Source organism: Oncorhynchus tshawytscha, linkage group LG29 (assembly GCF_018296145.1).
Source record: "Oncorhynchus tshawytscha isolate Ot180627B linkage group LG29, Otsh_v2.0, whole genome shotgun sequence".
NCBI lineage: Eukaryota > Metazoa > Chordata > Actinopteri > Salmoniformes > Salmonidae > Oncorhynchus > Oncorhynchus tshawytscha.
In genome coordinates, this window is record NC_056457.1 from 10,999,097 (window position 1) to 11,010,839 (window position 11,743).

The 11,743-nt window shown below is 46.0% G+C and overlaps 1 protein-coding gene across 1 annotated transcript; it reads right to left on the reverse strand.

Annotated features, from left to right (window-relative positions):
* Positions 1-864: 864 nt before the first annotated feature.
* Positions 865-11,470, reverse strand: LOC112227952. Its single transcript, XM_024392995.2, has 12 exons — positions 11,394-11,470; positions 6,246-10,668; positions 5,549-6,127; positions 5,183-5,317; positions 4,807-4,894; positions 4,407-4,476; positions 4,205-4,313; positions 3,787-3,918; positions 3,464-3,553; positions 3,008-3,151; positions 2,078-2,262; positions 865-1,779 (listed from the first exon to the last, which is right to left on the reverse strand). Exons 2-12 carry the CDS (start codon positions 10,665-10,667, stop codon positions 1,611-1,613), a joined length of 6,123 nt encoding a protein of 2,040 aa, XP_024248763.2. The 5' UTR covers position 10,668; positions 11,394-11,470; the 3' UTR covers positions 865-1,610.
* Positions 11,471-11,743: the final 273 nt, after the last annotated feature.

Genomic DNA, 11,743 nt, shown 5'->3' on the forward strand with positions numbered 1-11,743 from the left:
CCACGTGTAACAGCACCTGCACAGGATCGGTACATCCGAACATCACACCTGCGGGACAGGTACAGGATGGCAGCAACAACTGCACGAGTTACACCAGGAACACACCAGGAATGCACAATCCCTCCATCAGTGCTCAGACTTTCCGCAATAGGCTGACAGAGTCTAGACTGATGGTTTGAAGGCCTGTTGTAAGGCAGGTCCTCACCAGACATCACAGGCAACAACGTCGCCTATGGGCACAAACCCACCGTCGCTGGACCAGACAGGACTGGCAAAAAGTGCTCTTCACTGACGAGTCGCGGTTTTGTCTCACCAGGGGTGATGGTCGGATTCGCGTTTACCGTTGAAGGAATGAGCGTTACACCGAGGCCTGTACTCTGGAGTGGGATCAATTTGGAGGTGGAGGGTCCGTCATGGTCTGGGGCGGTGTCACAGCATCATCGGACTGAGCTTGTTGTCATTGCAGGCAATCTCAACGCTGTGTGTTACAGGGAAGACATCCTCCTCCCTCATGTGGTACCCTTCCTGCAGGCTCATCCTGACATGATCCTCCAGCATGACAATGCCACCAGCCATACTGCTCATTCTGTGCGTGATTTCATGCAAGACAGGAATGTCAGTGTTCTGCCATGGCCAGCGAAGAGCCTGGATCTCAATCCCATTGAGCATGTCTGGGACCTGTTGGATCATAAGGTGAGGGCTAGGGCCATTCCCCCTAGAAATGTCTGGAAACTTGAACTGGCAAATCTGGTGCAGTCCATGAGGAGATGCACTGCAGTACTTAATGCAGCTGGTGGCCACACCAGATACTGTTACTTTTGATTTTGACCCCCCTTTGTTCAGAGAAACATTATTCAATTTCTGTTCAGTTTATGTCTCAGTTGTTGAATCTTGTTATGTTCATACAAACATTTACACATGTTAAGTTTGCTGAAAATAAACACAGTTGACAGTGAGAGGACGTTTCTTTTCTTGCTGAGTTTAGCAATGTACCCCATCACATAATGGAACCTCTGTGGTCATAATATCACTGCATGAAATGTCAAGAGATGATGAACATGATGTGTGCAAGAACATCCCCTACACAAGAGGAATAAGTCTTCACCTTAGTACAGCAACTTTTAACCTGATTTAAGAGGCTAAAATTAATTCAATGCATTATTAGAACAGGACCACAGCATTGTTTTAGAACCGTTTGAGTAAAATGTAGTGTATCTCTCCGATTTTTGGAAACTATGAATTGTGAAATGCTCTTTGTATTCTATTGCTGTCAAGTTTCATGCATGTAAACGCATTAATGCTTCCAATAAAACGCTTGTTTCTTATTTAAAAAACATAAAGAAAAATATTATTTGTCTCAAAATACTATGCAGGGATTAAAGGGAGAATTTAAATATTTTTCAAACAACAAGTTGTTGTTTTCAACCTGAGATTAAAAACCAAGATGTCCCCCTCAGAAGAGTCAGTCTGAGTCTTAACTCTTCAGTCTAAAAGAACCACAATGTGCTTGTGACAGGCTGTCCCCACGACAAGATCCAGAGATTGGTTGGTTAGTTGGTGAGGGCAAGTCTCACTGGGCCTCAGCAATAAATCCACCTTGATGCGATTACTTACACCACGCTAAGACTCTGTTGGTCTGAACGAGTCCCACTGACAAAGTTATAAACCAGGAACTGCGAGGTGCCGCAGTAGTGTGTAGCGAAAAGCTTCCCGTCGGGCGTTGGGTCGGAAAAGGCAATCTCCTCCTTGCTCAGGTAGGAGCCGTAAATGAAGTTGTTCCTGAGGAGGGCAATACGAGAAGAAACTACAGATTTAAATATACATTTCTTTGACATTTTACAAGCACACTTTTGACACTTATTTGGACAGTCCGAAACAGAGGTGTAGACAGGCAAGTGGGAGTACAGCAGGAAAGGTGGACGCAGCGATTTAACCGTCTCCGGTGGGGAAAGGTGACTGAAGGAGCGAGCGTTATACCCCTAAACCACAGGCTCTGCACTACACAATGAAATTCTGTAGATTCACAAAAAAAAAAAAAAAAAGAAAAAAAAAAGTCTTGCAGCTAGTTAAGACTGACCTGAGACACTCGATCATGCGCGAGGCGATGCCCGTCCGTCTCATCATGCTGAAGACCCAGATGCGGCTGATGCCACAGAGGGCTGGCTCTGGGTCAGTGGAACAACACCAGGCTCTCTGACGCTCAAACATCACCTTCTCTCCCTCCGAGCCCTCGGGTACCGCCTCCTCGATCACCCTGTAGCCCTGCACACACACACACATACACACACACGCACGCACGCACGCAAATACATCATTACAATAAAGTCTCAATCTCAAACCCCTTCCCACGCACACTTCCCATATCGACAGATCCTCCCAAAACACACATTTGTGGACAGAAACACACTCAGAGGTCCCACACCCCTTCCATTTTACAGCGCTCTTTATCAGCTGTGCCAAGTTTCTAATCTGCCTGGTGACATCCCTGCTTCTACCATGGGGCAGAGGGAGAGATAAGCACACTCCTCTGTGCGGTAAATCACTCCACACACCCACTCATTCACTCGTTTGACTATTATTCAATTAGCCTGCTCTCACAATGGCCACCAGACTTCTACAATCAGACAACAAAATGGCTTCTACAGTAATTAGCCAATGACATACTCCTGGCTTTGTTATTGCAATACAAGCTAGATGATGGATACTGCATCCAGTACTACGTGATCACTTACATGGGCTCCCTGGGAAACAATAAGGCTTTTATAATGACATGAACCTGCGGTGAAATAAATTGGAATGAAACTGCCTGCAGTCCTAATTATAGGACTGACTAATTACTAGTGTTATACTGAATCAGACTGAGCAGACAGTCTACTGTGATATCCCTATACTTGTGACTGCTTGGGAAATGCTCCCACTGAGCTCTATAGAGAATACTACGACACTCAACAAGTACTAGGAGAGAAGGAAGTAGTACAGCCCCAACCCACACAGACGTCTTGCTCACCTCTTGAATGTGCTCAGCGATCAGGCACCCAGCCACCTTCTTGTCATTGGAGATGAACAGGAAGGTTTTGGTCTGGGAGGGACACTTGGTCTCCACCTGCTGGAAGCCTAGGTCATTGTCCACCATCTCTCTGATCTCCTCAACCTGACAGCACAACAAACTGTGAGACACCCTCGCAAGCTCCTAGTCATTAGTGCACGTCGTATCCAAAACGGTTTTGCAACAGAAAACGCTTCGCTACGAAAACCAGAGTTTCTTATCCCTCCCCGTTCCGGTGAGTTTTCACTTTGATGCCAAGTGAATATAACCCTTGCCTAAAGGACGAATAAACTATTGTGATATGTATCAGGGGCTTCAAAGTATATTTAAGATCAATAATGCTGTTATATTTCAATTGTATTACAGTAAAGGTATTTCCATATGTGATAATGTGTAAAGTTCGAGCCTGAAGCACACCTTCTTCAGTGCATATTTGGGGTCATCTGGAAGGACAAGGATGATCTTGCCATCGGGGTACTCTCCCAGAATCCTCTCCTTCTTCCACCCCTGTGGACGACATGACAAATCAGTGGCTCATAGGATGAGAGATGCATGATGTGTGTGAGAGATGCTGTTTGAGTCAGAGGTGACGCGTTAGGTAGAGTTGGCACGCAAGGGCAGCGTCCCAAATGGCTCCCTGTTCCCTATACACAGTATTGCACTACTCTTGTAGTGTACTACATAGGGAATAAGGAGCCATTTTGGACGCATGCATGCTGTGGGAGACCGCTAGTTCTCACCACATATCTGACAGCACTGATGAACTGGTTGTGGAAGTGCAGGTGCTGGGACTCATCCTCCGGGTTGGCAGCGGAATACAGCATCCCACACACACCGCAGGTCACCGCTCCAAAGTGCTTCTGCCCTGCATCCTAGGAGACGACAACGCAGACTGGATCAGTTCTGACATAAATACGGTACCTAGATTCTATACAATTACAGGAACTTACTCGCCTGAGTGCCAGTCTGTTTGTGCTATCAGCTCCTTGTCAATCGTTGTCATGCCAAATGCTTGGCAATGACAGCGAGTGAGTTGGCAAGAGCACAAACCGATCTGGGACCATGGTAGGAATATATATAGTCTTTGGATAACACCCCTCTTCTACAAAAGTACAGTAATACAGTGGGCAGTATTTGGCAAAAGACCAAAACACTCACAGTGGTGGTTTGATTGTCATCTTTGTCGGCCTCCTTTAGTTTTTTTATCTCTTTCTGCAGACATGCGTCAGAGAGGGGACTGCTATTATCTGCTGATTGCACGACCACACTACCACGGAAACACAGAAATGGTTTGAATTAACTCTGGAAAATAGTTTTCTGTGTGGAAAAGATTTATTGCAATTTGAGTGCAGGTTCTTACGAGTCAGAGGACTCTGTTGTTGTCGTGCCCTCTGTCTTGACCTTTGGGGATGCCGGTTTAATCTCAGCAACTAAGAAAGAGACAGATTCTATAACAAAGCATGTTACACTGAGGTTATGACGACATGTTATAACTAGGGCTGTCAAACTATTTTTAAAAACGTAATCGAGTTAATTGCAGGATTTGCTGTGATTAATCGCAAATTCAGAATTTTCTCCAATTGAGCTCTAATTTCAGATTTTTTTTACGACAAAAAGCATTATCAGGATATTGACGTCTTGATTTTGTCCAAAGTAACGGTTACCAAAATCAGGTAAATTGATAACGCACTCTGACAGCCGTAGTTATAACAAAATGTTCAAAATGTAATTTGGTTGGATGTTATCAGACATGAGGGTACCAGCAGGCTTTTCTTCACACTGATCCTTGTCAACAGAATCTCGTGGGGTCTCTTCAAAGGGAGGGGAAGACACTGGTGCTATGGAATCCTGTGGAAAGACAAGAGGTTAAGAAGGATAAATTGCATCCCCAAAACTATGCCAGGCATGAAAACAGCTATATGATCATCCACACTGCTTCTAAATGTGTCACTGAAGTTACGAGGGTTAAGTTTCAGAAAAGCATTTTAAGGCTAAGTTCATATGATGAACTTATCCCGAAGATACTTTCGGGAAGCCAGCTCCTGTACAGTTATTGAATAGATTTCAATATAATTCAATAAACAAAAATACCATTCTTACATCTTAATAAAGAAAAAACAGGTCCAAGGATGTTACCTTATCTTTGGCAGTTTTGGGCGTAGGTGATGCTTCCGCTTTCTGCTCAGTTTGAGGGGTAAGTGTAGGTACCAAGGTTTCCTTTTGTACAGTGGGTTTAAGCACTTCTGCCTTCTGTACAGTGAGTTTGGAGTCCTGTGGGAGGAGGGGAGATGAAGACACTTGTACCACACAAGACAATATTTTTTAGATCAATTATAAGGATGTGGGTAAGAGCATTGCTAGCGCCAAGCTCTAGCAGGTCGTGGGTTCAAATACCACAGGGATATAAAAAAAAATGTATGCACTCATTGTACTATAAGTCGTTTTCAATAGTATAAAAACCAAGAAAGTTACTTCAAGGAGAATAAAAAACAAGAACGTTACCTCAACGTTACCGCTATTTCCGGGCATAGGGGTCGGTGTGTCTACTGCCTTCTGCACTGTTGGATTTGTCACAACTGCCTTCTGCACAGTTGGTGCGGTCTTCTGAGTGGTAGGCACAACTATTTTTTGCGCGGTGGGTACCGCCGGCTTCTGCGCGGTGGGTACCGCCGTCTTCTGGCCGGTAGGTACCGCCGTCTTCTGGCCGGTAGGTACCGCCGTCTTCTGGCCGGTAGGTACCGCCGTCTTCTGGCCGGTAGGTACCGCCGTCTTCTGGCCGGTAGGTACCGCAGTCTTCTGGCCGGTAGGTACCGCAGTCTTCTGGCCGGTAGGTACCGCAGTCTTCTGGCCGGTAGGTACCGCAGTCTTCTGGCCGGTAGGTACCGCAGTCTTCTGGCCGGTAGGTACCGCAGTCTTCTGGCCGGTAGGTACCGCCGTCTTCTGGCCGGTAGGTACCGCCGTCTTCTGGCCGGTAGGTACTCCTGGCTTCTGCATGGTAGGTACTGCCGTCTTCTGGCCGGTAGGTACCCCTGGCTTCTGCATGGTAGGCACTGCTGTCTTCTGGCCGATAGGTTTTGAGTCCTGTGGAAGGAGAACAGGTTTGGAATGCATTTTCTAGAATGAATTTCAATACAGTTTTTGCCACACAAAAACTAATCCGCGCATTTTATCATTTAAGATCATCATTCAAGAAAGTTACCTCATGTTTGGCCGCTGTCGTAAGTGTCACTGCTGCCCTCGGAATGGTGGTAGATGTAGGTTTCAATGCCGTCCTCTGCACGGTCGGTAATACTGCCTTCTGCACTGTGGGTTTCGGCTCATCATCCAGTTGAAAGTCATCAAAAGAGTACTTGGGCCTGGCTTTGTAAGGCTTATACTCCGCCACAGGCTTGGCCTTCTGAGCTTTCAGCCCGTTAGGCATCGGCGGGGGTACTGCTGGAAGTGTCCTCTTTCTAAGGGTGGGTCCCTTACTTGGGGTCACTTTGGGGGGCTCAACTTTGAGGGGCTCAAGCTTAGGGGTTACTGCTGGGCTGGCTGCGGCTGGGGTAGGACAGGGTGCAGCTACTGTGGGTGCTGCTGGACTGGCTGAGGGGGGTGAGGGTGTTGTGGTCACTGGGATGGGTGCTGCTACTGCTGGAGTGGACAGTAATGGGGGGGCAGGTTTAGCCTCTGTCTCCGGAAACATCTTCTGATTGGCCTGATCGGACTTGAGCTTCTTCACCATGGTCCAGGACATATTCTTCTCCCGCTGCAGCTCCACCTGCCGCAGCCTCTGGAACCTGGTAAGCTTCTTCTTCTCGTGGATTTTGAGGGGCACCGTCACTTGGCTGATGAAGAAGCGCCTCTGTGGTGTCTCTGGAGCTGGGGGCTTGGCTGGAGCAGAAACTGCAGCAACTGGTGCTACTGGGGTAGAGGGCTCCTTGGGCCCGGCAGGAGTTGGAGGGATAGGGACAGTCTCAGTCTGTGTGAAAGGCTGTGGGCATTCTGGCTCCTTGCTGGGTTCAGCCTCAGCCATTACAACCTGCTCATCCTCTTCCTCCGTCTTTAATAGCATGGTGTCCGTGGCGATATCGTCCGCTATTTCCTCACATAAGGCAAGGAGGTTGAGCTGCCTGCTCGCTTTTTTGGAGGCGGCGGCCTTTTGCTCAGCTAGCGCCGCTAGTCGTGCTTTAGTCCGGGCCTGAGGGTTCATCTGCTGTTTCTTAGGTTTTTCCGGGCACTGTGTCTTTTTGGCAACTTCCTTCTTGACACTATTTGTGCTGTCTTGGTTAGAGGAGCGTGTGCCTTTCTTTTCAGTACCAGCTTCACTGTTATCTAGACAGCACTCATCTTCAGACCCTTTGGTTAGCTGGACTGTCTTCTCTGGCACCTCCTTAGAGTTGTCTATGATTTCCAGATCACTATCCATATCCACATCTTCCCCATTCTCTCCCACCACCTCCACAACACAGTGACCAATCTCCATATCCTCAACAATAATCGGGGTCTCCAGGTCTAAGGTACACTCAATGCTCTCCGTCACACCAAAGTCACAGTCTTTATTCATGATTTCTAAGGAATCCTCTACTTCCAGAAACTCTTTGACATTTGAGCGCATTGTGTCAGACAGGGGGTGTTTGCAAAGACTGGACTCCTTCAGAGCACTGAAAAGTGCTTCTAGGGGTGGAGACTTTATCTTAGCACCCGACATAGTCTCTAAACCTTCCCGAGGTTTATCTGTAGGGATGGTCATGGTATCTTCCTGGACCTCCTGTCTCTCAGCGCTCTGCTTCACCTGTTCTGAGACATTGTCCGAAGTCTCTTCTGAGGCTACTTCCACCGGCGGAGGAGATTTTACTTCGATATCAAGCTTGGCGTCTAAACTCTCACTAACTTGATCTGCAGGGGTGGGCGCAGAATCTTCCCGCATCTCAGTGCTCTGCATCACATGTACAGTTGCAGGGTGTGGACCCTTTATATTTGCATCAAGCGTGGTCCCTGCACTCTCACTGACTTCAACCGTATGGGTCTCCTCAAAGGACCCTTCTAGAGGTGGAGGGATATCTATTTTTGCATCAAGCTTGGTATCTAAATGTTCAACTACTTCATCTGGAGAGGTGGTCATGGAATTTTTCTGCATATCCTCTATTTCGATGCATATCTGATTAACCTGTTCAGGGACAGGGTCTGAAGCGTCCTCTGAAAACGCTTCTATAGATGGAGACTTTATATTTGTATCAAGCTTGGTGTCTACACTCTCACTAGGGGTGGTCATGGGACCTTCACTAACTTCATATGTAGAGGTGGTCATGGAATCTTCCTGTATCTGCTGGCTCGTACTGCTCTGCTTCACCTGTTCATGTACAGGGTCTGTAACCTTCTCTGAAGATACTTGAGTTTCCATTGTCACATCTCTTGACTCTTCGACTGCCTTCCTTTCATTTTCCTCACTTTCGGAATCACTACTGCTGCTATATGCTACTAGGCCTTTAGCTGGAGGAGATAATATTTCTGCATTGACCTTAGTCTCTAGACGTTCCTCAACAAGACCTGCAAGGGTAGTCGTCGCATTTTCCTGCATCTTGGTGCTCTGTTCAGATACAGGTTCTGCACACTTGATACATGCATCAAGCTTGCTCTCTACACTCTCATTAACTTGAACTGTAGGGGTGGTCACAGAACATTCCTGAACACCCTGCATCTCACTGCTCTGGTTCAACTGCTCATGGATGGGGTTTGAAGCTTTCTCAGAGGATGCTAATATAGCGGGAGGAGACATTATTTGTGTGTCAGGCTTGGTCTCTACACTCTCATTAACTTCATCTGTAGGAGTAGTCACAGAATCTCCCTCCATCTTCCTGCTCTGGTTCAACTGCTCAGGGATGGGGTCTGAAGCTTTCTCAGAAGATGCTAATATAGCGAGAGGAGACATTATTTGTGTGTCAGACTTGGTCTCTACGCTCTCATTAACTTCCTCTGTAGGAGTAGTCACATAATCTCCCTGCATCTTCCTGCTCTGGTTCAACTGCTCAGGGATGGGGTCTGAAGCTTTCTCAGAGCATGCTAATATAGCGGGAGGAGACATTATTTGTGTGTCAGGCTTGGTCTCTACACTCTCATTAACTTCATTCGTAGGAGTAGTCACAGAATCTCCCTGCATCTCACTGCTCTGGTTCAACTGCTCAAGGATGGGGTCTGAAGCTTTCTCAGAGGATGCTAACATAGCGGGAGACATTATTTGTGTGTCAGGCTTGGTCTCTACACTCTCAGTAACTTCATCTGTAGGAGTAGTCACAGAATCTCCCTCCATCTTCCTGCTCTGGTTCAACTGCTCAGGGATGGGGTCTGAAGCTTTCTCAGAAGATGCTAATATAGCGAGAGGAGACATTATTTGTGTGTCAGGCTTGGTCTCTACACTCTCATTAACTTCCTCTGTAGGAGTAGTCACATAATCTCCCTGCATCTTCCTGCTATGGTTCAACTGCTCAGGGATGGGGTCTGAAGCTTTCTCAGAGCATGCGAATATAGCGGGAGGAGACATTATTTGTGTGTCAGGCTTGGTCTCTACACTCTCATTAACTTCATTCGTAGGAGTAGTCACAGAATCTCCCTGCATCTCACTGCTCTGGTTCAACTGCTCAAGGATGGGGTCTGAAGCTTTCTCAGAGGATGCTAACATAGCGGGAGACATTATTTGTGTGTCAGGCTTGGTCTCTACACTCTCAGTAACGTCATCTGTAGGAGTAGTCACATAATATCCCTGCATCTCCTGGGTCTCACTGCTCTGGTTCAACTGCTCATGGATGGGGTCTGAAGCTTTCTCAGAGGATGCTAATATAGCGGGAGACATTATTTGTGTGTCAGGCTTGGTCTCTACACTCTCATTAACTTCATCTGTAGGAGTAGTCACAGAATTTCCCTGCATCTCCTGTGTCTCACTGCTCTGGTTCACCTGCTCAGGTTGTTTAGGTACGGAATCTGAAGCCTTCACTGAAGATGCTTGACTTCCCATCTTTACATCTCTCTGGCTCTCTGGGCTTCTGGTGGACTCTGTGACTCCCTTCGTTTGACTTTGATCACATTCAGAATGACTACCACAAGATGCAGGGGGTATACCATAATTGTGATCCATTTGCACAGGGTCTGAGGGTAAGGCTGCTTCATTTGGGTTAGTCTGTGCCCCTTTACGCTTACCTCTATCCCCATTAGAGTATTTTCTGATGCAATCGGGTTTGCGAGTTCTGATAAGCTCCTCGTCTGACTCTGTGGAAGCTGTTTTTGAGATCTTGGCTGGTCTTTTTAGGGTTCCTTTAGAGTTGGGATTATTTGATGAGGTACTTGTGGCTTTCGGCAGTTTAGCATTCTTGACAGGGGGATTGGACTTGGTCCTTGTGGTGGCCTTTTTGGCTGATCTTGTCTTGGAGGAATGACGGCCGGACTTTGATGGTTTATTTCTGTCTTTTCGTTGTGCTGGGGACTTTTTCTTATTCCTTCTCTGTGAAGGTCCTTCTCTATGGGGCTTGCTTGATGTTGCAGAGGCTGGTGTCATTTTGTTAGATGGCATGGCCACTTCATTCTGATCCAACTTTCTTCTCTTAGTTTGAGGATCCTGAGAAGTCTGTTGTCTTTTAGGGGCAGGCATTCTATGAAGAAAAGGTGATGCAATGTATGAATGGCAATAGGTGTTTGTTGTCATTACTGAAAAAGTATAACACAGTCAATACCATTGAGACTATAATAACCACGCTACATGGAGTATTGGTAAGCTGTATGTGCTTCTGTGACAGTGTCAAATCATAACTATCAGAGTAAGCAGCCAATGACAGAAATATTTATCAAATTAAAACACTTACTCGAAGCGTGGTATGTGGTTATTGCTCAAATCTTGTACTGTAGCCTATAAAGCTAGTAATTGGAATATGTAACCTAGCTAAGTACAGCACGAAAACTAACTATCTAGCCTGCTGTAATGAGCGCAACAGCTAAGTGGATGGCTAGACAGTTAGCAAGCTAGCTAATGTTGTTAGCTGCAACAATAACAAGAAAGCTAGCTACTTAGCTATCTATCTAGCCACCTATCTAGTTACTCCAATGATCAAACTCACGTCCATTCACAATGCAGGTAAAGATTAGGACGCCAGTTAGTTGATAATGAATAGATTGCAAGCAAATCACTGCTTTTCAGTCGATAACGTTGACACTTAAGAATTGGCTACAGCCTAGTGTCGTACCAAGCTAGCTAATAATGTTAGCTAGCTAAAATTTGCAAGAAACAAAAATGCTTAACTAAATCACGTCTCGTCATTTGTTATGATACGTAGTCCTATAGTAAATCTATAAAATAAACACATTCGTCACTAAAACTCACTTTACTGTTTTGTTTCCCAACAACAGCTGTTTTTTTCCTTTTCCTGTGAACCAAAGATTTGGTGTACTTCCGGAGCAAAAATGCCGGAACTGAGGAGGCGGGGCTAGGGTGTGTTACGAGCGTAATTATAATACCTCAGTTATACCTTAGATATACCTTAGTGACAGGGTTACCGCAGTTGTGAAAGAAGTCAATATTTGGGAGAGTTACAGAGTTCATTGAAAAGAATGCCATTGTTGATTAGATGCTTTTTTTATTTAATTAGGCTATTTTCTCTTGAAACATACGATATATCCACAAGTAAACAATATGGACACACACACACATATATATATATATATATATATATA

Coding starts and splice junctions, on each gene's coding strand:
- LOC112227952 (XM_024392995.2), bottom strand. CDS start 10,667: ATGCCTGCCCCTAAAAGACAACAGACTTCTCAGGATCCTCAAACTAAG. Junction 5,318..5,548: donor GAAATAGCGGTAACGTTGAG/GTAACGTTCTTG, acceptor CTCCTCCCACAG/GACTCCAAACTCACTGTACA. Junction 2,263..3,007: donor TCGCTGAGCACATTCAAGAG/GTGAGCAAGACG, acceptor GTGTGTGTGCAG/GGCTACAGGGTGATCGAGGA.